This window comes from Microcebus murinus, chromosome 9, assembly GCF_040939455.1.
Source record: "Microcebus murinus isolate Inina chromosome 9, M.murinus_Inina_mat1.0, whole genome shotgun sequence".
Taxonomy (NCBI): Eukaryota; Metazoa; Chordata; class Mammalia; order Primates; family Cheirogaleidae; genus Microcebus; species Microcebus murinus.
Genome location: NC_134112.1, coordinates 22,942,942 through 22,966,187, shown reverse-complemented (window position 1 = coordinate 22,966,187; position 23,246 = coordinate 22,942,942). Strand labels below are relative to the sequence as shown.

General features: G+C 40.6%; 1 protein-coding gene across 2 annotated transcripts in view; it reads left to right on the top strand.

Moving 5' to 3' along the window:
• Nucleotides 1-7,263, top strand: part of CHN2 (chimerin 2) — a 290,524-nt gene extending 283,261 nt beyond the window's left edge. For both annotated transcript variants that reach the window (XM_012735895.3, XM_012735900.3), the window contains 3 exons: nt 832-969; nt 2,629-2,734; nt 5,441-7,263. In XM_012735895.3, the coding sequence (XP_012591349.1) occupies nt 832-969; nt 2,629-2,734; nt 5,441-5,612 (416 nt within the window). In that variant the 3' untranslated portion in view covers nt 5,613-7,263. The remainder of the gene's footprint in view (nt 1-831; nt 970-2,628; nt 2,735-5,440) is intronic.
• Nucleotides 7,264-23,246: the final 15,983 nt, after the last annotated feature.

The window sequence follows — 23,246 nt, the reverse complement described above, 5'->3', positions numbered from 1 at the left end:
GTAGCTTTCTTATCTTCAGAACCCGATTTGCTGGAGCATTTGTTCTTTTAATTCTTTATACAAAAGATTTTAATGAAATATATATATATATATGAATATAATGAGTATTTGAATATTATTTGAATATAATTAATATTTGAATATAATTAAATATATATAATTGAAACTTTTCTAATCTAAAAATTTCTCATAATCTGTGACAAACTGGACTGACATTTACTAATGGTAAAACAAAAAGTCAAATGTCTTGAGAACGATTGTTAGAAATTGTAAGAAATATGGCAGTGCCTATACATGAGGCAAGGGCAAAACCTCCTAGGTTAAAGCCATTGGGGCTGGGAAAAGGACGGGTCAAGTTAAAAATGAAAAACTTCAGTGAGCCCAAAAAAAGTAATAAGAACTGAAGATTTTTCAACAATTATTTTGTGACCGTGACCTCCAAATCTAAGTCCAAAGAATACTGGTGTTAGATAGAGCTTCTTGATACTTTTTATTTCAAATTAGATTGTCATCCTGGCATGAATGTTTGTGTCTATAACATGAATTACTGTGCTAAATTTTTGTTTAGCAAATTAGCGTGGGCTGGGACCCACAGAACTATTTCAAGTCTATTTCATTACCTTCTGCCTGCACTTACCCTCCGACCCTACCTCACCCTCACTGAACTCCTTTCTGTTACCTCCTACACCTCAGTGTTAATAGAAGCCAAAAAGAATTAGCTGAGAGCTGTCAGGAAGCATTCATTGTTGGATTCTTTTTTTCTTTCTGTGTATCCCTTAACTTGGTGCAATAAGGTCCTAATTAGGACTTGGATCATTGATTGTTTTTCAGATGGTGAAAAAGCAGATATATCTGCCAGCATCTATCCAGACATAAACATCATCACTGGAGCCCTTAAACTGTATTTCAGAGACTTGCCCATCCCCCTCATCACATATGATACCTATTCCAAATTTATAGAAGCAGCAAGTAAGTATTTAGAATTAATTTTTTTATTTGTGCCAAAATGGTAAGTACAATGCTTTTGACCTTAAGAAAATTAAAATTCAGAACTCTTTAAATCATTGCATGTGCACTTGTTTTTGCCAAGTGAGGGCACAACGATGCAGTTAATAGAAAACCAGGCAGCTGAGTTCACCAGCTGAGTTGAACCAGTACAGAGCCAAGTCTACCGGGCTGAATCAGGGCATCAGGCAGTTGTGTCTCTCCCCGTTATTCCTTGTATGCTGGAAACCAGCACAGTCAGGCCTGTGCTGCTGTATGTTGAAAGCATGAATATTTGTGTAGCAAAAAATAATCAGATTTTCTTCAATGAGGACGATCTAGGTCAACTGTTTTTATCCATTAGGTAGAATCTCATTGCTAATCAATTAAAGTCACACCCAAGTTTTGCCCATTGATACTGTTCAAAATTAATAGAAGGCTAAAAATACTCAGTTCCAAGTGCTATGCTAGGACCTCCCACCAATGTCTTCTGGTTTAATCTTCTCATCTCCTCTGTGAGGCAAATATTATGATCCCATTTTTCAGAAGAGAAAAGCGAGGCTTGGAGAACTAAGCTCACAGGCCCAGGAATGGAATGTCAGTGTTCACCTTCCATCAGCTTGTTCAGTGTCCACCCTTGGGGCGATGCTGTCAGGAGAGAGGAAAAGAAATGAAAGGGGAAGGTGGGGGAAGGGACTGCACTTCACCCAGGAATAGGCAATAGTGAGGAAGGGGACATTGAGATGCTGAGATCCATGACATGGAAGTCAAGCCCACTTTGAAGAATTTTCATTCTGTTTTGAGTTTTGTTGCTGGTGTTTAATCTTTAAAGGTTGAAAAGTTTAGATATGTGCTATTGCAATGAGGTGTCTGACTGGGAGACACAGGGCAGTCCGAGATAAGTGTGAGATGCACTTTCCAGATGAGCTGTAGCCCTGCACCCTGGTAAGACCATTCCTTCACAGGTCCTGGTCGTCCTAGGCAGAGAAGATTCTAGCAGCTGGGTACCCTCCTCCCCAGGAAGAATGGCAGAGGGATTTCTTTGAGTAGCTGCCAATACCTATCAGAGACCCAAAAAACAGAAGGATGCCCTCTTCCTTCCATTGTTAATATGCCCAGTCTTCTCTTCCTAATCAGGGCTGTGTACGGGTGTTAACCATGCCAACACTTTGGTGAGAAGTACCATTAATGCAGGTGGTGAGAAGTACCATTAATACAGGCTGAGTTGGCAGCCTGCCAGGGAAAGACATTAGATAACTTTAAAATATGTGCTACAGTTTAAATTAAAGCTGTGATAGATTTTTAGCAAATCCAGTGCTCAGAAGCACAAGCCACACTTTGTGCATGTCCCACCAGACTGTAAGCACTCCACTGGCCTGCAGATTCCTGGAGGCAAAGGACAGTGTCCAGCCTCTGGCCACCCACAATGCAGATGTCCAATAAGCATGTGGGGCTCAGCCTCAACTCTTTCTAGAATGAGGCAAGGCATGAACAAATTGATTAAGTGAAAGAGTACCTGAAACTGCATGAATTTATTGGAACCCTTCCCCATTTGTGGTTAAAACAAACAAAACTTGTTGTTACTTCTCTGAAAACTTTAACATCCTAACCCTGCACTAATATCCGCTCGTGTGAACTTCACAGAAATCTCCAATGCAGATGAGAGGCTGGAAGCAGTCCATGAAGTGCTGCTGCTGCTGCCTCCTGCCCACTATGAGACCCTCCGATACCTGATGATCCACCTCAAAAAGTAAGCTGACACCATGTCTGCAAACCCTGATCCGCCCCTGGGGCCGATAGTGCATTAGGAAAAGCATCAACATTCCTCCCAGCTCATTAGCGCTGGAGCCCGTGCCCTGTGCCAGGAGCTGCTCCGGGCATGTTCCTTGTATCATCCCTATGAGATGGGCACCGTCAGAGGCCTCGGGTTACATGTGAGATTGCTGAAGCTTAGGGAGGTTAAATACGATAGCTAATCCACAGAGGTAAAGCCAGGATTGAAACGCAGGCAGGCTGACCCAGAGCCCCTGCTCTCTAACTACACTGTCTACACTGCCTCCACGTCTGTGCCTCCCTCCAACACAAGCCCCGCACTCTGCATTCTGTCCTCCCCCTGCTGCTTGCCCCAGTTCTGGATCCCAAGCCTGCCTGCCCCTGGGAGAGCACATTCCCAGCCTGTTCTCTTATGAGTTCTCTGTCACTGAATAACAAATCACTCCAAAGTCTAGTGGTTTAAAACAACAAGCATTTATTAGCTTATAGTTTCTGTGGGGCGGGCACCTGGGTGTGGCTTAGTGGGTGCCTCACATTCAAGGTCTGTACTGTCAGGTGCGATCTCATCCGAAGGCTTGATGGGGGCAACATCTGTTTCCGAGCTCATTCACTCACATGGTTGTTGGCAGGATTTGGTTCCTCAGAGGCAGGTGGACTGGAGGCCTTATTTACTTGCCACCCTTAATTCCTTACCATTTGAGTTGTTCCATAGGCAGCTCAAAGAGTAGCAGCTGGCTTCCCTCAGAGCATGCAAGCAAGAGCTCCCAAGATGAAAGACGGTCTTTTTGTAACCTAATCTCAGAAGCGGCATCCTATTGCTTTTGCCATAATTTATTTGTTAGAAGCAAGTCACTGGGTTTAGCCCATATTCTAGGGGAAGGAACTCAGCCAGGGTGTGAATTCCAGGAGGCAGGGATCGCTAGGGACCATCTCAGAGAATACCCACCACATTCTGGGTGTCTTTGTGAGAGTGCGTGAGACAGAGGTGGAGATGTTCGGATGTTTACAGGCCACTAGAGCCTCCGGTTCCAGACTCTTCTCCCTAAACCTTGTGTCTCTTTCCTTCACTGTGCATGTATAATTAGGTCAATGAGTTGATCTTATAATACTGGAGGGAGGGATCAAGATACATCTGTGTGCCTCCTTGTGAGTTTTTTGGTAGATACATGGCAGCATCCCATTCTTAGATAAAATGAACCAAAATTGTCTACATTGACCAATTTATAGGTCTACTTCCTAAGTGAAAGGAACCAAGTTGATAATACTATGTTAACACTAGGTATGGAGGTTTTTATTTTCCTGCCTTATAAAACATTCAAATATTCTTGCCCAGCTTCAGAGTGACCAAAGAAGGTAACATTTCACTCTTATTTCCATTTTGATTAATTTATTGAATTTAAGAGTACAAGTAATTTTTTGGATAATTAATAAACTTATGAGTGTCACATCTGGATTTAATTAGCTATAAAATATTGCTAATATATAAAATAGCTACAAAATATTTCTTTCATTGCGAATATTATCCAATTGTTACAGTTTGGAAGGCAAAATACCACTATCAGGAAAAATGCTGACATCTCCCAGCTGAATCTTAAATGCCAATAATTTCATATTTGCATTCTGATGGGTTTGGTAGTCACATTGTTTGCTCAGGTGTAGTGCCTGACTTAACAGGGAGATGTGAACACTTTGATAGTAAGGAATGTCCTCTTTCCAAGCTTCTTAGCTTTGTAGCATGACACAAACTGAGTTAACCTTCCTAAAATAATGCAAAATGGCTAATCCTAATTAGCTCTAAGGCAGTAAACAGAAAGGGATGGCCTTCTGTGCAAAACCTAAACACATTTTAATTATATTTTGCTCTAATTTAGAGAACCTACCCCCTTCTAGATCTATTATGAACATTCTAAAACCTAAGTTTATGGAAGCAAAACTCTGGGAGATTTTCATTGTATTCCACTAGGAAGGTTAAGAAGCCAACTTTGGAGTTTGAATTTCATTCTTAGAGGCTCTGAAGTTCTTATCTGGATGTTGAAATGAGATTTTTAATTCCAACAATACTTACCGCTCCAGACCTCATCCTGTGGGAGCTAGAAATAATAGCCACTGCCTTCCAGCTTGGCCACGTTCCAGCCTTGTCCCATGATAACGGCCTGCCTCTTCCTAAATTCATGGCAGCCCATTCTGCAGGCAACCTTTCTCTGCTGGCGCTGGTCCTGCCAGCAGACAGGGAGTCTGCCCTCGGCTTCCCCACCCTCCAGCGTACAGACCAGCAGGAAGAGACAAGAGGAAAAAAGACCCCTGTGTACGGCCCACGTATGCACCATGGCCCGGCCAATAATCTGCCCACCCCTTCAGAGCGATATTCCTTAAGTGATAGTTCTGCATGTCTTTAGTAAGGAGGACTAATTTTCTAATTTTAAAAATTGTGTTCATACCAGATTCACATAAATAATTCACATCCACTGGCTGAAAGCAAAGTCAACAATTTAAAAAGGAAAGAAATCAGAAAATTACCTCTTTAAAAATACCTTTCTGCTGTTCTGATTCTCAATTTTCTCCCACAATTTCCCGAACCAGAGATGCTCTTGGGACTTAAGTGTAGAATCAGTATGCAAATTCATTCAGTATGTAAATTCCTTCTCACATCTCCATAACATCTCTGTGTGCATGTGTGTTACAGGGTGACTATGAATGAAAAGGACAATTTAATGAATGCAGAGAATCTGGGGATCGTGTTCGGGCCCACCTTGATGAGGCCCCCCGAGGACAGCACTCTGACCACCCTCCACGACATGCGGTACCAAAAGCTGATTGTGCAGATTCTAATAGAAAATGAAGATGTTTTGTTTTAGTCCATCAGGGAAGTGAGCTGAATAGCCCCAGCCCCGTCTAAGTGGATAAAGCTTAAAGGTATAAAAACATTTCTTACACTTGATTTGTTTTTCAAACAAGTGACAGAATTTCCTGGACCACAGTGGATCGCCGAGTCAGGTACTGTGTCTCATAGACACGCGCCTTCTCCACTCGAGAACAACAGGAGTGAGGGTGCCCAGACCCCCTCACCTTGGGTCTTTTGCTGTGCCTCGTATGTGTGTCTGTTTTGCTGGAAGAGTGATTAATAAATCTTTCTTTTAACTTATTAAAAAAAAATGTAGACCTTTAAACTTCAGTCTTATGAGTAACAAAAGGGAACTTAATTCATAAAGGTACTTGATACAGGTATACATTTTCCACTTACAAAAAAAGAAGACAATTCTATCTGTTAAATGTTAAATGAAACTTATATTGTAAAATGTATTTTTATTTTACCTGCAAGAATGTTATTTTATTTTAGCAAATAGAACTCAATGCAGTGCATTGATTATTACCCTGTGTACCTTGTCCCATGTTCTTGCTGTGATGCCCTAAAAAAGTTGACCATGAATGCAGTATTATCTTGACATACCTCTGTCCTCATCAGTGCTTTTCAGTGAAATTTCACCTGCCACTTGTGTTCCTGCTTTTGATAGTTCTTGCTCTTAAGCACTGGCATTCTGCTATTGCATGGTGTAGTTTATAGCAATTGCAGGATGGTCTGAAACATCCATAGGTTTTCTTTCCATAAAAATTGCGTGAATTTCCAAAGTATGTTTTGTAATTGGTCATAGTTTTTCCATATTATGCGTATCGCAGAATGTGGTTGCTTTACATAAAATTATTTGAGGACACTGGATGTATCTGAGCTGTGTAAAAAGTTAGCACTTTTCCTGTTTTCATTTCAGCCAGACCCTCTGGATTCACCTATTAATGGCAAGTTGCATTTTTGCCATATGTCTGTATTGATAAACAGCAAATCTGCAGAACAGTTGTTGAATTTTTTTTTCCTTTTTGTTTTATAAACAAGCCTATTTTAAAAAAAATGAAACTGAAAAAAGTTGGTTTTTTACCAAATATTTGTTCCTTGAGAAAAGTATCTCTGTATGGATAATAATTTAATATGATTTTATTTCCATAGTTCCATCTTCTTGATTATATTTATCTTAGCATGAACCCTTCACACCAAGATTTCTATATTTTGTAACATAAGCGAAATATTTAAAACATCCAAAACTGTAAATCTAGATTTTTTTTTTAATCCAACGACAATGTCATTTCCTCTGATTGTCCAAGATGATTCATATAATTGCTCACCAGTCTTGTTTCGAAGTGACCGTAAGGGAATGGCTGTGTGTTAAGCGGAGCTGGCAGGAGGAGCAGAGTGCGGCTGCTGTCCCGGACGGTCCCAAGGGCCATGCGGATGGACTGCACTGCACACGGGGGTCAAAGTGGCTCGACCTGGTCCTTGCCATTATCCTCCCTCCCGACTGTACAGATTTGTTCGTTGTAGCTTATGTACTTCTTGATACTGTCAAAAAATTATCTGGAAATGGTTTTATTTTGTGAAGTGAACAATACTTTGTAATTTATGATAGTGTAAATGGAAGGAAAAGCATTACATGTATTATTAAATTCTTCTGTCTATCACTTTGGAGTATGTGCAAGAACGTCATTTGGGCGAAGAGGGGCAGGGGATCGGGGGAAAGCTTCAAAACCTTGTTCCCAGATAGCTGTTGGCAATAGATTTTTCTGTCCTCAGTGAAACACAATGAGAAAACAGAAGCACCCCATACAGTCCCCACTCTCTCCACTGGCTGCCTTCTAGAAAGACTCTGACGCTACCTTCACTTTCTCTGAGACCTGCTGCATTGATGCCCTCCATGCCGAGGTAGAGTTTAGAGCCAGTTGCCGCTTGCAGGATAGCAGAACAAGAATTTTGGAGGCAGAAAGCCCCAAGTGTTGAAACAGATGTTTGGTATGTAAAAAAAAAAGAAAAAAAAAAAAAAGAAAGCCCCAAGTTTGAATCCCAGATTATTTTTGGTAATAAATATTACCGACTACAAATAACCTTGGGAAGTTTGCTCCTCTGAAAAATTAAGAATAATATTCTCATTGTTATGTCTTAAATTTATAATCTAAGGTAATTAGTAATAGTTCTTTCTCAATAGATTTTTAAGAGTGGCGACTTACAAAGAGAAAGGATATAACATGGGGCAGGGAGGGAAAAAGCATGAGAAGAAAAAGGATTTGTCTCAGGTTAAATCCAAGTCCAAGTAACTGAGGGATATTATAACAGGGCTCTGTAATGGGTGATGAGGTTCACTCGACTCCTTTTCTCAAATGTGATTCCAACACATGATCCCTTCTGCCCCACATTAGTCTGAAGGCTGCTCACCCAGGCCTGTCTTCCCCACCATCTGGCAGGCTGACATGCTCCCCTTATCTGGCTTGGAATTCCTGCTATTACAATAACTCCGGTAGTGAGACCGTAGGGAGGCAGCACTGTTTCCAGAAACTCACTGTTAAATGGTCCACAAGTAAGTAGTAGGAAGTGGGAAAGGGGCCATGTGGTGAGGATGGGAGGAGATCCTCTTTTCTTTCACCTGCTGACATAAATGGGCATTTCAGATGACCTGGTCTCCACAGCTGGGAGGGGGCTGGTGCACAATTCAAGGACAGCAGCCTAGAAGGGAAAAGGGCGGCAGAGATAGGCTAAGGGAAGGGCAGTGAAGGGAGCAGGGGAAAGCAGCAGACCCTACAGGTGAAGGATTGCTAGGGCTGTCCTGACTCCTGCTGAAAACCCAGTTTGGTAACTTACAAGTTCTGAAATCCTACCAATTCCCAGCTTATAGTCTTTTAATTTAAAATTGCAACATTCATTAATTGTCAACCAATATTTATCACGCATTTATTACTGGGGCAGACACTGAGTACCAGGAGGCAGGGAAAAGGCTTATCTCACTAAAAGGATTAAACAATAAGTTTAGTCTCGCTGGAGAGAGGAAGCTGATGATGTTAAGGGTTTTGGACTCTAAGGGGAATGGAAGCTACTAATGTTTTTTGTTTGTTTGTTTTAAATTTTAATTATAAAATAGTTCTAGATTTCCAAAACAGTTGCAACAATACTACACAAAGTTCCTGTATACTCCTTACCCAGTTTCTACTAATGCTGACATCTTACATAATCACCGGACATTTATCAAAACTTAGAAACCAACATTGGAACATTACTATTAATTGAACTTTAGGCTTTATTCAAATTGCATGAGTTTTTCGACTAATGTCCTTTTCCTGTTCCTAGATACAATCCAGGGCACCACATTGCAGTCTTGGGCTTCAAGGGATGGATGACACAATCTGGTTTACATTTTTAAAGAATGGCTTACTTGGTTGTGGAGCCATCAGGGACTGTGTGAGCAGGTGGGAGTAGCGCAGGGGGCAGACGCAGGGAGTCAGACATTCACTGTGGTAATACCAGACTGAGACAGTGGTAGCCTGGACCAGGTGGTGGCAAGACAGAGATTACAACTGAGCTGTATTTACGAAGTAGAGTTGAAAAAATCTGGTCACAGATTAGATCAAGGAATCAAGGATGACTCCTACGTTACTTAATTCGGCAACTGAGAAACATTTACTGAAATGAAGGACACAAAAACAGGAACTAGGGTTATTGGGAAAGGGTTGAAGACATAGGGAAGATGAGGAGTTCCATTGTGGGCACGATGAAATGGAGAAGGCTGTGACATGGTCAAGCAGAGGAGTTTCAGGAGAAATTGCATTAACAGACCAGGCTGGAGATAAGGGTTTGGGAATGACTCATCCAAGATAACAGTTGAAAACACAGGATTGAGTAAGAGGACCCAGGGACATGGAGCAGAGAAATACCAGTGAGGCCCCCACCAGAGTTCTGTGGAGCACCAGCAGGAGAAGGAAAATGTGCTCCATTTTAACGTAATAAAATACAGAGGATCTCATGAGTGCAGTTCAAAAAGACCCTCTTCCATCTGCAGGTTTGCTTCACAATGTCCTCATACATTTATTTGTTCCACTTAGATTTATTTTGCTGTATGCAAGGCACCTGTGCTTTGGAGAGGTTTGCTTAGTTAGATGCTTTCTAAATGCAAATGAGCTAATGTTGTAGTCTGAATGTTTGTGTCCCCACAAAATCCATATGTTGAAACTGAATCCCCCATACAATGCTATTTGGAGGTGGAGCTTTGGGAGGTAATCATGTCATGAAAGTGGAGCCCTCATGAATGGGATTAGTGACCTTAGGAAAGAGACCCCAGAGAACACCCTTCTTTAGGAGGTGTTCAGGACTTACTGATTTGATGCCAGGATTAAAAATATTGGAAAGAGTCACAGATGACACCCCTATTTCTGGTTTTTGCAACAAAGTGAATATTTAGGAAAATAAGAGAATATAGGAAGGGGAGCAGGTTCAGCTGAAAGAAGTCATGGTTCAGTTTGCGTGATGAGTCATGCACCAACTGTGCCCCAGGTGGAAATGTTGGGAGGTGGTTGGACACATGGCCTTGGAGCTTTAAAGACAAGGAGGAGCTGGTAGATATGACCTGTTCAGATAGCATGGACAGCTGAATTAAAGAGAATCAAAAAGAGTGCCCTGGGTAAGAACATCAAAGGAGCAGGCAAAGTTAGAGAATATTTCAGGAGCATCAGGAGTGACAGAGGAGGAGGCAGAGAGCTGGGATCGAAGAGGAAAGCAAAGGAAGGCAGGACTCCAGGGACAGAGGGACCACCAGGGCCAAGTGCTGCCAAAGGTGTAAGGTGCCGAGTTCCCTCTGGATGTGGTAACTGGGAGTCACTGGTAACTTAGCAAGAGCATCCAGTGGGGACATGTGGTTAAAGGTGGAGTGAATGGGTGAAGAAAGAAGATAAAACCTATGGCCAAGATTGACTAAGAAACACAGGTGAAGCTCTCATTTCATAGGCTTATAAACCTCATTATGGATAGTAGTAAATCCTTTACAGGAGCAAATTTTTCATTGTTGCCAAAAATAATATATCCTTAACATACTTTCTTGAAAAATTGTGTACTTCAAAAAAATCTCCTTTAAAGAGTTCAGCGAGTAGTACTGGAACATATTCTTAGTCACTCCAGTTACCAAGCATATCTGTTTTTCCTATGTCCTAATCTGTAAAATGGGTATAATATTGGTTTGTTCTAATTCCCTAACCTGAAAATGGATATAATAACAGAATACCTATCCTCCCCTGATCCCCAAGAGTTCTTCCAACAATCAGCTGAGATCCTGAATGTGAAAACAGAAAGCTAGGTATAAACTGTATAGTAATGCACAAATGCTAATTATTGGACACAGGCCCATCCTTCTAAAACCCAATCCCCCATCTAGGGAGAAAAGCCAAGGTCATTCCATTAACTGGCAGTTTGGGAGGATGTGAAGCCACATGCCTGGAGCAGGGGATCTTGTCAGGGGCAACACAGGGCTACCAGAGGCACAGGCTAAATAAAAGCCCACCGAGGGTAGACGTTCAGATTCCCAAGTCTAAGCAGAGAAAACCAGTGGCAGGACAAAACTAGGCTTCATTAGGCCAATAATTCAATGCCAGTGGGTCAATAATAAGCATGTGTGTGCACACACACAAGTGTGTGTGAATGAAATGTGCATGTGTTTGAGTGAGAGGGGCACAGAATTCTTTTCCAGGGGGTCACTGCTAAAACCCAGGAGGTTTTATTGGGCCAATAGGCTCATCAAGGTAAGCAGTCCCCACCTCACACACAATCCCAATGTGGCAAGCTCAATATCAGACCAACAGCCCATGCAGACTTTACTTCTTGAGCATAAATTACTGACTTTTAATAATGAGGCAATCGTTAACCTCTAAGAAGCATGTCTACCAGTGAGGAAAGTTTCTGCTGCACATAAAATAAAACTCTGATGGAAAGGACTTGAACAATAAGTACATTTATTATCTCAATAAGAAGTCCAAACAGAGGACATCTCCAAAATTGGTTCTGTCTTTCCGCTTCACCAACCTCAGGTTTTGACTCACATAGTTACAAGAGGAAGGCTGCAAAGACCACCAAGGCAATACCTTTCTCTTCTTGTGTGCCCCATTTAACAGCAAGGAAAACCGTCCTAGGAGTCTCCCAAGATAGAATCCCTCACATTGGCCCAGAATTGCATTGCATGCTCATAGCTGAACCAGTCGTTGATATGGGGAATGAGATCACCAAAGCTAACTTGGATCAGTGGTGCACAAAGTGAGATGCCAGGGCAGTAGCAACATGACCTGGGACTTATTAAAAAGGCAAGTATTCTTGCCTGACTCACTGCATCACGGGGCAGGACTCTGCAATCTGTTTTTTAGCAAGTCCTCTAGGCAATTTCAGTGCAGAAGTTTGAGAAATGGTGTTCTAGAAATATCAGGGCTTACACCTGGGCTAGTGATGAATCCAACTTATGCAAGGTGTTTAGATACCTGTATACTATGAAGTTCTACTCAGTCACAAAAAAACAATGGTGATCCACCACCTCTTGTATTATCCTGGATGGAGCTGGAGCCCATTCTACTAAGTGAAGTATCTCAAGAATGGAAAAACAAGCACCACATGTACTCACCATCAAATTGGTTTTAACTGATCAACACTTAAGTGCACATATAGTAGTAACATTCATTGGGTGTCAGGCAGATGGGGGGTAGGAGGGGTGGGTATATTCACACCTAATGGGTGTGGTGTGCACTGTGTGGGGGATGGACATGCTTGAAGCTCTAACTCAGGTGGGGCAAAGGCAATGTATGTAACCTAAACAGTACCCTCATAATATGCCAAAATAAAAAAAAGTATTAAGAGATTTTTTTCTTGACAAAGAAAAGGGCAACAGCTTTGCAGCATTGTGGAGGTTATTCAAATTCTCAGGAGCTGGAAACATAGAATCTTCCCCACCCATACAACCCTCCTTCTACGACCAAAGTCTCCATAGGTCCCACCCCTGTAAGCACAGTACCAACAATAGCATTGTCTAAACTATAGGCTTTATGAGGGCAGGAATCTGGTCTGCTTTGCTCACCACCCTACCCCAGCCTACTAACACAGTAGCCAAGCCCCAAGCTTTTCTAAGTTAACAGCATATTCCCTCTACAAATATTGTACTCAAATGTCCCATTTTGGTGCAGTAGGGGAGGGGAATGATTCTAGAAGCAGAAGAGTCTGAAAATGCACTCTTGTCCATCATTTAGAGCTGTGCCTAACATCTGAACATTTTGAAGGTTTCTCCTAAACAACGGCTCTTCCTTTGGAACTGGACCTCCTTAACTCACATAATCTTCACCACATTCTTTCTCCTTTTATCCAGTAGGAATGATGAAGCTTCAAAATAACTCAGTTTGGAGAACCTGAAGATCTAAGTCTCTAGTTCAATGCCAGATTACACAGATAATGGTAGCTTTATTTGGCTAGAATCTAATGCAATGTAGACATGAGGAGGCCAGGTGCTGGGGCGAGACATCTCCCCCTTTAAATCTTGGCTCCATCACTCTCTAACAGTGTGACTTCCAGAAAGTTGCTTGACTTTTTGAGCCTCATTTTCCTTGTCATTAAAATGAATTAATACCAGTTCATAGTCCATGAAGTTATTGTGAGGCTTAAGGTCATCTATGGACAGCACTCAGCATAGAGTTTGGAGCACAGACTAAGCAAATAAATGCTTTTCTAGCAAATCAACAGCTTGGGGCACATTTGTGAGAATGCTCAGACCATTCGCATCCTTGTTTCGAAGTCATAAGGCACGATCACTGTTGCTGCCAAGCAAATTAGAGAGTGACAGGGACTTCAACCGCGTACTGCCCAGTGAATGCACTTTGGAGCCAAACCACACCTGTCCTGTGCTGAGTGATGTGGTGGAAAGGGCATGGTTGTTGCTACCAGAGCACTGGATTTCAAGCCACAAGACCAGGCTCAGTCATAGATCAAGGCTTTTAAACATTTCTGATCTTCAAGTTCCTTTCCTTTGAAACATGAAAATTAATGCCTGCCTGCTCGACCCACCAACCTCAGGGTCATCACAAGGGCCAGATGACACGGGAGGAGGCGTGGAGGCACCGTCACACGCCCTCCCACCCCTAGGTCCCACCCTCTCCTTCCTCCTCTGCTCTAGCTCCTCTGCCCATCCCCCTCTGTCCCATGCTGATCCCTAGAGTGCCCTTCAGCGCTGCTTCTCACCCTACTTTCTCCCTAGGCAATCACATCCACTCTGTCTTTGAATACTATCTGTCAACAAATCCAAATTACTCCTAAGATCCATATTCAGTAAGCTGCCTAATGTCCCTTAACGAATCCCTTCTGCTTAAACCAGCCAACATGTGATCCCCTACTCATGGCCAAGGTCCCTGATAAACATGCCAGTGACTCCACTATTTAGCTCCTTAAAATATTTCCATCTGCCAAACTTGTATTGCATTAAAACAATTTAAAAATTCAGAATAAATTAAAGGACTAGATCCCATTCCCCCTTCTTCTTCTCCATTCCTTGGCACTTTCCTTACTGCGTATGTTCAGTGGATGGCATGTTTCATAGACATGGTGCCGTACTCTGCATTATCATTCTACACCTTATTTTTAATTCTCCTTCATATGATGTTTTTGAAATGTATCCATGTTGCTGCATAGAGATCTACTTTATCCATTTTTTTTTTTTAATTTTTTTTTTTTTTTGAGACAGAGTCTCACTTTGTTGCCCAGGCTAGAGTGAGTGCCGTGGCGTCAGCCTAGCTCACAGCAACCTCAAACTCCTGGGCTCAGCAATCCTACTGCCTCAGCCTCCCGAGTAGCTGGGACTACAGGCATGCGCCACCATGCCCGGCTAATTTTTTGTATATATATATATATTTTTAGTTGGCCAATTCATTTCTTTCTATTTTTGGTAGAGACGGGGTCTCGCTCAGACTGGTTTCGAACTCCTGACCTTGAGCAATCCGCCCGTCTCGGCCTCCCAAAGTGCTAGGATTACAGGCGTGAGCCACCGCGCCCGGCCTACTTTATCCATTTTAACTGTTATAAAATATTTTATTAAGTAATTTATCTCATTGCTATGAGTAGATACTTAGGTTGTTTCATTCTTTTCTATTGAGAACAGGGTTTCCATGAACGTCTTTTTTTTTTTTTTTTTTTTTGAGACAGAGTCTCGCTTTGTTGCCCAGGCTAGAGTGAGTGCCGTGGCGTCAGCCTAGCTCACAGCAACCTCAAACTCCTGGGCTCAGCAATCCTACTGCCTCAGCCTCCCGAGTAGCTGGGACTACAGGCATGCGCCACCATGCCCGGCTAATTTTTTTTGTATATATATTTTTAGTTAGTCAATTAATTTCTTTCTATATTTTGGTAGAGACGGGGTCTTGCTCAGGCTGGTTTTGAACTCCTGACCTTGAGCAATCCGCCCGCCTCGGCCTCCCAGAGTGCTAGGATTACAGGCGTGAGCCACCGCGCCCGGCCCCATGAACGTCTTTGTTGAAGAATGCATGAGCTAGGAGTGGGATTGTAGATCACAGAGCAGGCTCATCTGCTCTACTGGATGCTCCTCAAAGTGACTGGGCCGGTTTCTATACTGTCATCAACAGTATTTGAGAATCCCCATTCTCTGCATCTTTATCAACACTTAGCATAATCAGGCTTAAATATTTTTGCTAATCTGTTAGTATAAAATGATATCTTTTTGCTTTAATTTGCATTTCCTTGATTATCATTGAAGTTGAGCGTCTTTTTCATCGAATGACCGTTTAATGTCTCTTTTATGAATCAACCATTCATAACTTTTACGGTTTCTCTATTGAGTTCTTTCTTTCTACCTACTGATTTGTTGGAATTCTTTATAAATCCCAGACTATTTCTTTAACAGTCACATGCATTGTACATATCTTCTCCCAGCATAAATGATCAGTCTTTTCCTTTGTAGTTTGTGCTTTATGTATCTTACATAAAATTCATCCTAACCCCCAAATCACAAAGATATTTCCTAATTTTTTTGTAAAAGTATCCAAGTTATAGTTTTCATATTTTTGTCTGGAATTATGATGCAAAGTAGGAAACTCTTTTTTTCTCATGTGGATAACAAATTAACTTAGTGTCATTTAATGAATAGAACGGTGCTGTCCAATATTGCAGCCACCAGCCACATGTAGCTATTGAGCACTTGAAATGTAACTCGTCCAAATCCAGAGGTAAGTGTATAATGCAGACTGGATTTCCAAGCTTGAGTACAAAAAATGTAAAATATGTCAATAATTTTATGATGAATACATGTTGTAATAACATTTTGGATAGTTGGTGTTAAAACATATTATTAAAATTTATTTTACCTGTTTCTTTTTACTTTTTGAAATGTGAATACTAGAAAAGTTTAAATTATAAGTGTGGCTCACATTGTATTGCTATTGGACAGCTTTGAAATAGATCATACTTTTCCCAAAGGAGAGGGGCCTTCCACTTGGTCACAATGGAAATTCCATAGTTGCATAGGTCTGTTTCTGGACTCTTTATTCTGATCTGTCAGTCATTTTATCTGGCTCTGCACCAATGCCATGCTATCTTAATTTTTATATCTTATCCCAATTCTTATTCCTTTTCTTCAAATTTGTCTTTGTTGTTCTTAGTTGTTTGCTCTCCCATATAAATTCTAGAACCACCTAGTCTCCCCTATTCCCCAACACAAACAAAACCTATTGGGATTTTGGTAAGAATGGCATTTGGTTTCTAATTTTGGAGAGACTAGACATCTGCCTTCACAAATATGGTAGAGTTCTTCTTTAATTCAAGTCTTCCTTTGTATCTCTCAAAAGGTTTATCTATGCCTCTATCTAATAATATTTATTTCTAAATACTGTAAAGGTTTTATTGCTACTGTGAATAGATTTTTTGTCTGCAATATACTTTCTAATGTATTGTTACAAATATTAGTGATCCTGTTAATTTATATATGTTAATCTTATCTCCAACAACTTTGTTGAATTCTATTATCCATTATCTCAAACATTTATCATTTCCTTGTGTTGGAAACATTCAATATCCTCTTTCTAGCTATTTGAAACTATATAATATATCTTACAGTGCTATAGAACTGTAGACTAGTACAGGTCTGCAGCCTGTTAGGGACTGGACCACAGAGCTCTGCTGCCCCCTCCCCCACTGCCCATGGAAAAATTATCTTCCATGAAACTTAGGGACCAGGGGCTGCACAACAGGAGGTGATCAGCAGGCCAGTGAGTGAAGCTTCATCTTTATTGACAGCTGCTCCCCATGGCTGGCATCACTGCCTGAGTTCTACCTCCTCCCACAACACCCTCCCTCCCAAATTCCATGGAAAAATCGTTTTCCATGAAACCAGTTCCTGGTGCTAAAAAGGTTGGGGACTGCTTCTATAGAACACTAGAATTGTTTCCTCCTATCTGTAATTTTGTATCCTTTGACAATATCTCCCTATTCATACCCTCCCCCACCCTTTCTAGCCTCCAGTATCCTATGTTCTACTTTTTACTTCTATAAGATCAACTTTTTTTTTTAGCTTCCACATATTGATGAGAACATGCAGTGTTTAGCTCTCTGTTCCTGGCTTATTTAACTTAACATCATATTCTCCAGTTCCATCCATATTGCCACAAACAACAAGATTTCATTCTTCTTTATGGCTGAATAGTATTCTATTGTGTATATATGCCAAATTTTCTTTATCCATTTATCTTGTGTTGGACACTTGGGTTGATTCCATATCTTGACTATTGTGAACAGTTCTGCAATAAACATGAGAGTGCAGGTGTCTCTTCAAGATACTGATTTCTTTCCTTTGGATGATGGACATGCTAATTACCTGATCTGATCACTGTGCATTATATGTATTGAAGCATCACTATGTACCCTATAAACATGTGCAATTATTGTGTGTCAATTAAAAAGTAAAATATAAACAGTATGAGAATTGGAGGTGGGAGACCTCTACAAGGAAAACTATAAAACACTGATGAAAGAAATTGAAGAGGACACAAGCAAATGGAAAGACATCCCATGCTCATGGATCAGAAGAATTAATATCTTTAAAATGACCACACTGCCCAAAGCAATCTACCGATTCAACGCAATCTCTGTCAAAATGCCAATGGCATTCTTCACAGAAATAGAAAAAAATTCGTATGGCATCAATTCTTATTTTTTATTTCTTCTTCTTATCTGATTGCTGTGGTTAAGAGCTCCAGAGATGACAGGCAGCCATCCTCACCTTGTTTCTGACTTTAATGAGAGTGTAGCTAAAGTTTCACCATCAAATGTAATGTGTGTTATAATTTCTACGCTAGCGATTCTCAAATTTGGTGTCCATCAGAATTACTTGGAGAATTAAAAAGAATACAGGCCAGGTGTGGTGGCTCATGCTTGTAATCCTAGCACTCTGGGAGGCTGAGGCGGGAGGATCATCTGAGCTCAGGAGTTGGAAACCAGCCTGAGCAAGAGCAAGACCCCGTCTCTACTAAAAATAGAAGAAAATTAATTGGCTAACTAAAAATATATAGAAAATATTAGCTGGGCATGGTGGTGCATGCCTGTAGTCCTAGCTACTTGGGAGGCTTAGGCAGGAGGATCGCTGGAGCCCAGGAGTTTGAGGTTGCTGTGAGCTAGGCTGACACCACGGCACTCTAGCCTGGGAAAAAGTGAGAGTCTGTCTCAAAAAAAAAAAAAAAAAAAAGAATACAGATGCCAGGTTTGTTGAAAAAGAAAAGGGCCTAGAACTTTGTATTTTTACCAAGCTTCTCAGGTGAGTCTGCCACCCTTCAAATAAAGGTAATCACTATTCTACATGAACACCCTTTGTGGTAAGAAACCACCTTTCTAGCCCCAGTGACCTTATTTTTATTAAAAAAATAATCATACATGGGTGGTATTTTATTAAATACTTTTTTTCTGAAATCTCTTACGATGATCTTTAGGTCCTATTTTTTTCCTTTAGCTTGTTAACTTAGCATAATATGTAAGTAGATTTCTTAATGTTAAGCCACTCTTATATTCCTAGGAAATTTTTTGCGTGGTCATATGTAATATGCTTTTTAATATGGTGCTTTAATATGGTCTCTAACATGCTCTTCTTTCTTTCCTTTTCTTTTTTTCTTCCTTTCTTTCTTTTTTTTTGTTTTTTTAGAATTTTACATCAAGCTTCATATTTGAAAATGGCCTATAACTGTCTTTGCTTAAATAGTCCCTATTCAATTTTGTGTCTTATAACACGAGTTGCATAGATTTCTCTATTTTCCTTTTCTCTGAAATAGCTTGAATAAGATTGGTATTAGGTTCAGTTGCAAATAGCAAAAAAAAAAAAAAAAAAAACCCAAATTGCAATTGATTAAACAAAATAAAAGTTTACTTCTCACTCATGTAAAATCCCATGTGACTGCTGTAGGTCTGGTGTGGCAGCTCCATACTCATCAGGGACCCAGGTTCCTTCTATTCAGTTGTTTGTTCCACTGGAGACCTCCCACCTGAGGTTCCCCTGCACAGCACCGCCTCCTCCTACAGGCCTCATTGAACCCCAACCTCTGCCAACATCCGTGTCTGCTAGGATCACCCAACCCGGATTGGGTCCTTTTCACATCTAAGCCCTTCCGGGGTCTCTCTTTCCCTCTTCCTGCCTGTTGAGCTAAGGGCTCAGGAGCGCGCGCGCGCGCGCGCGCACACACACACACACACACACACACACACACACACACACATCACCTAGAGCTGGTTCACATTCAGTGAGAGGGACCAGCAAAAGCAGGGTCCCCTTTCTCTGAGAACCTGGTCGAGAGACATCTGGGGCAGAGACCCGGATGGACACACCACTGGGGCGGGGAGGTAGGACATGAAACTGCCCGGGCTGCTCTCTTTTTCATGAGGCAACACATGAGCGTGGCCTTGCATGAGAGAAATAAAAATTTTAGATTCAGGAGCCAAGCATTCTGAGCTTGGTTGCTAGATGTTTAGGGAAAGTTCTAGAAAATGCCCGTTTGCTCACCACTTGCAATTCTTGAAGTCTACCGGTCCAGTGAGAAGTTGAGTTCAGGCACAGGCCCTCCCACTGTGGGAGAGAAGCAGCCCTGGAGTCATCACAAGACAGTCTTGTTTTTTTTTTCATTCTACTAGGCATTGTACAGGTTTCCTGTTGTTGTTGTTGTTTTTTAACTTTTTACTTTGAAATTATTCAAAGATGAAAAAAATAGTACAGAGTCCAGAGTAAACTTCATCCTGCTTCCCCAGTGGTGACATCTTACATAACTATAGTATTAATGCATTATCAAAGCCAGGAGATTGACCAGTTCACAAGAGTGCAGACCTTAGTTCTTACAAGTTTTTAACCTACATCCATGTACGTACATGTGTAGTTCTGTGCAATTTCATCGAATGTATAGATTTGTGCACCCACAGCACAATTGAGATATGATCTATCACCACAAAAGCACACCTTCCTGTTACCTCTTTGTATTCATAAGCCACCCACGACCACATTCCCTATCTCTGTCCCCTAGCAACCACTAATATCTGTTCTCCAGATCTATAATTTTGTCATTTTTAGAATGTTATATAAATGGAATCAAACAGTATGTAAGCTCTTGGGATTGTCTCTTTTTTATTCAGCATAATTATCTGGGGATTCATTCAAGCTATTGTTTATACCAAGGGTTTGTTCTTTTCATCGCTGAGAGGGACCTCAGAGTATGGCAGCACCACAGCTGGTCCTGCATTCATTCACTGAAGGACATCTGGATTGTTCCCAGTTTGGGGCTGTTATGAATAGGGGGGCTATGGACCTTCACGGACAGGTTTGTGTGTGAACGTGGGTTTCCATTTCTTTGGGATCATTCCCCACAAGTACAATGGCTGAGTCTTATTGGTATGTTTGGATTTTTTAAGAAACTGCCAAACTGTTTTCCAGAGCTGCTGCACCATTTTTACACTCCCATCAGCAAGACATGAGAGGTCCAGCTTCTGCCCATCCTCAACTGCATTTGGTGATGTCAGTATTTTCAACTTTAGCCATTCTGATAAGCGAATATTGGTATCTCATTATGTTCCCAATTCGCAGTTCACTACTGGTTAATGAAATTGGACATCTTTTCATGTGCTTGCTTGTCATTAGTCCCTCCACTTTAGTGAAATGTCTGTGCATATCTTTTACATATTTTATAACTGGATTATTTGGGTTTTTTCACTGTTGAGTTTTGAGAGTTCTTTATATATTCCAGATATAAAGCCACTGTCAGATACATGGTTCACAAAAACCTGTATTTTCATACAGGTTTAACAGTTTGGGAAGAATTGATCACTTTACCATATAGAAACTTTTAACCCATGAACATGAAATGGAGAATGTATCTCCATTTATTTAAATCTTGATTTCTTTCATCAGGGTTTTTGTAATTTCAGCACAGAGGTTCTGTGTATGTTTTGTTAGATTTATACCTAGATATTCTCTTCTTTTTGCTGCAGGTGGAAGAGGAGTAATTGTATATAGTCTTGTTTTTAACCTTTTTTCCCATATAAATTGTTGCTAGCACATAGGAATTTGAATGATTTTTGTGTGCTGATTTTGGATTCTACAACTTTGCTGGACTCATTATTTTTATGAGCATTTTTGTGGATGGATTCTTTGTGATTTTGTATGTAGATAGTCATGTTATCTTGCAACTAAAGGCAGCGTTATTTCTTCTTTTCCAATCTGTATGCCTTTTATTTCACTTTCTTGCCTTATTTCACTGGTTTGGACTTCCTGTATTATGGTGAATAAGAATGGCATCAGACATCCTTGCCTCCTTTGCAATCTTGGGGAACAAAATGCATGCAGTATTTCACCATCAAGATGTTAGCTGTAGGTTTATTTTACAGATGCTCTTTATCAATTTGAGGAAGCACTCCTTTATTCCTCATTAGTTGAGGGGTTTTATCATAAATAAAGTTTGTTAAATGCTTTTCCTACATCAATTGAAATGATCATGTGATTTTTCTTCTTTAACCCATTATTTAAGTGAATTATATTGATTGATTTTCAAATATTGAGTCAAACTTGCATTCCTGAAATAAACCCCACATAGATAGTGGCTTTGCATAATTCTTTTTACATATTGCTGGACTTGATTTGCTATAATTTTGTGTCTACGAGAAACATTGGTCTCTGATTTTCTCTCTGTCTTGCTCCTTTTTTTTTTTTTTTTTTTTGGAATGTCTTTGTCTGGTTTTGGAATTGGGATAATACTAACCTCATAAATGAATTGGGAATCATTCTCTCCTCTTCTATTTCCTAAAAGAATTGGCAAATAATTAGTGCTTATTCTTTTTTAACTGTCTGGTGGAACTCAACAGTGAAACTGTCTGGATGTGGAGATTTCTATTTGGAAGTTAATTATGGATTTGATTTCTCTAACAGCTTTGGGACTATTCAGAGCATATATTTTGTATTGGGCGAGTTTTGGAGTTTATGAATTTCAAGGAATTGGTCTATCTCATCTAAGTTATTAAATTTATGTAAGTCAAATTGTACATAGTATTCTCTTATTATCCTTTTAAGAGCCTTAGGATCTATAATTCCATCTCCTGTTTTATTATTGTTATTGGCAATTCCTTTATTCTCTCTTTTTATCTTTGTCAGTCCTATGAGATTATTAATTTTATTGATTTTTTTCAAATACTGAGCTTTTTGTTTAATTGCTTTTCTCTATTGTCTGTTTTCCACTTCGTTAATTTCCTTTTTTTTTTTGAGACAGGGTCTTGCTCTTTCACCTGGCTAGAGTGCAGTGGTGTCATCAGAGCTCACCGTAACCTCAAGATGCTGAGCTCAAGACATCCTTCCCCCTCAGCCTTCTGAGTAGCTGGGACTACAGGCACACACCACCATGCCCAGCTAATTTTTCTATTTTTTGTAGAGTCAGAATCTCGCTCTTGCTCAGGCTAGTCTTGAATTCCTGGCTTCAAGCAATCCTCCCACTTAGACCTCCAAAAGTGCTAGGATTACAAGCATGAACCACCACCCCTGGCCTAATTTATATCCTTTATTATTTTCTTTTTTTGTTGTTGTTTCGTTTTTGTAGAGATAGAGTCTCTGTCACCCAGGCTGGAGTGCAGTGGTACAATCATAGCTCATTGTAGCCTCCAATTCCTGGCTCAAGGGACACTCCTGCTTCAGCCTTTCAAAAAGCTTGGATTATAAGCTTGTGCCACCATGACCAACTAATTATTTTATTTTTTACTTTTTGTAGAGAGAGGGTCTCACTATTTCCCAGGCTGGTCTCAAACTCCTGGCCTCAAGCCATCCTCCTGTCTCAGCCTCCCAAAGTGCTGGGATTACAGGTGTGAGCCACCACACCCAGCCTTAATCACCTTTTTATAAACTGCAATACCCTCATATACACTGTAAACTCCTGCTTACTTTTCTCCATAACACTTATCACCTAATAAGTATTTTATTTCCTTTTACTTATTGTCCATGCCCACGATAATTCCCCCACAAGAATGTAAGTTCCATGAGGGCAAGGTTATTGTCTTTTTATTCATTGGTACGTCTCAGTGACATACCCAGAGGTGTTCAAAAAATAGTCATTGAATGAATGAATGAATGAAGAAAAAACAGCAAAACATAAAAATT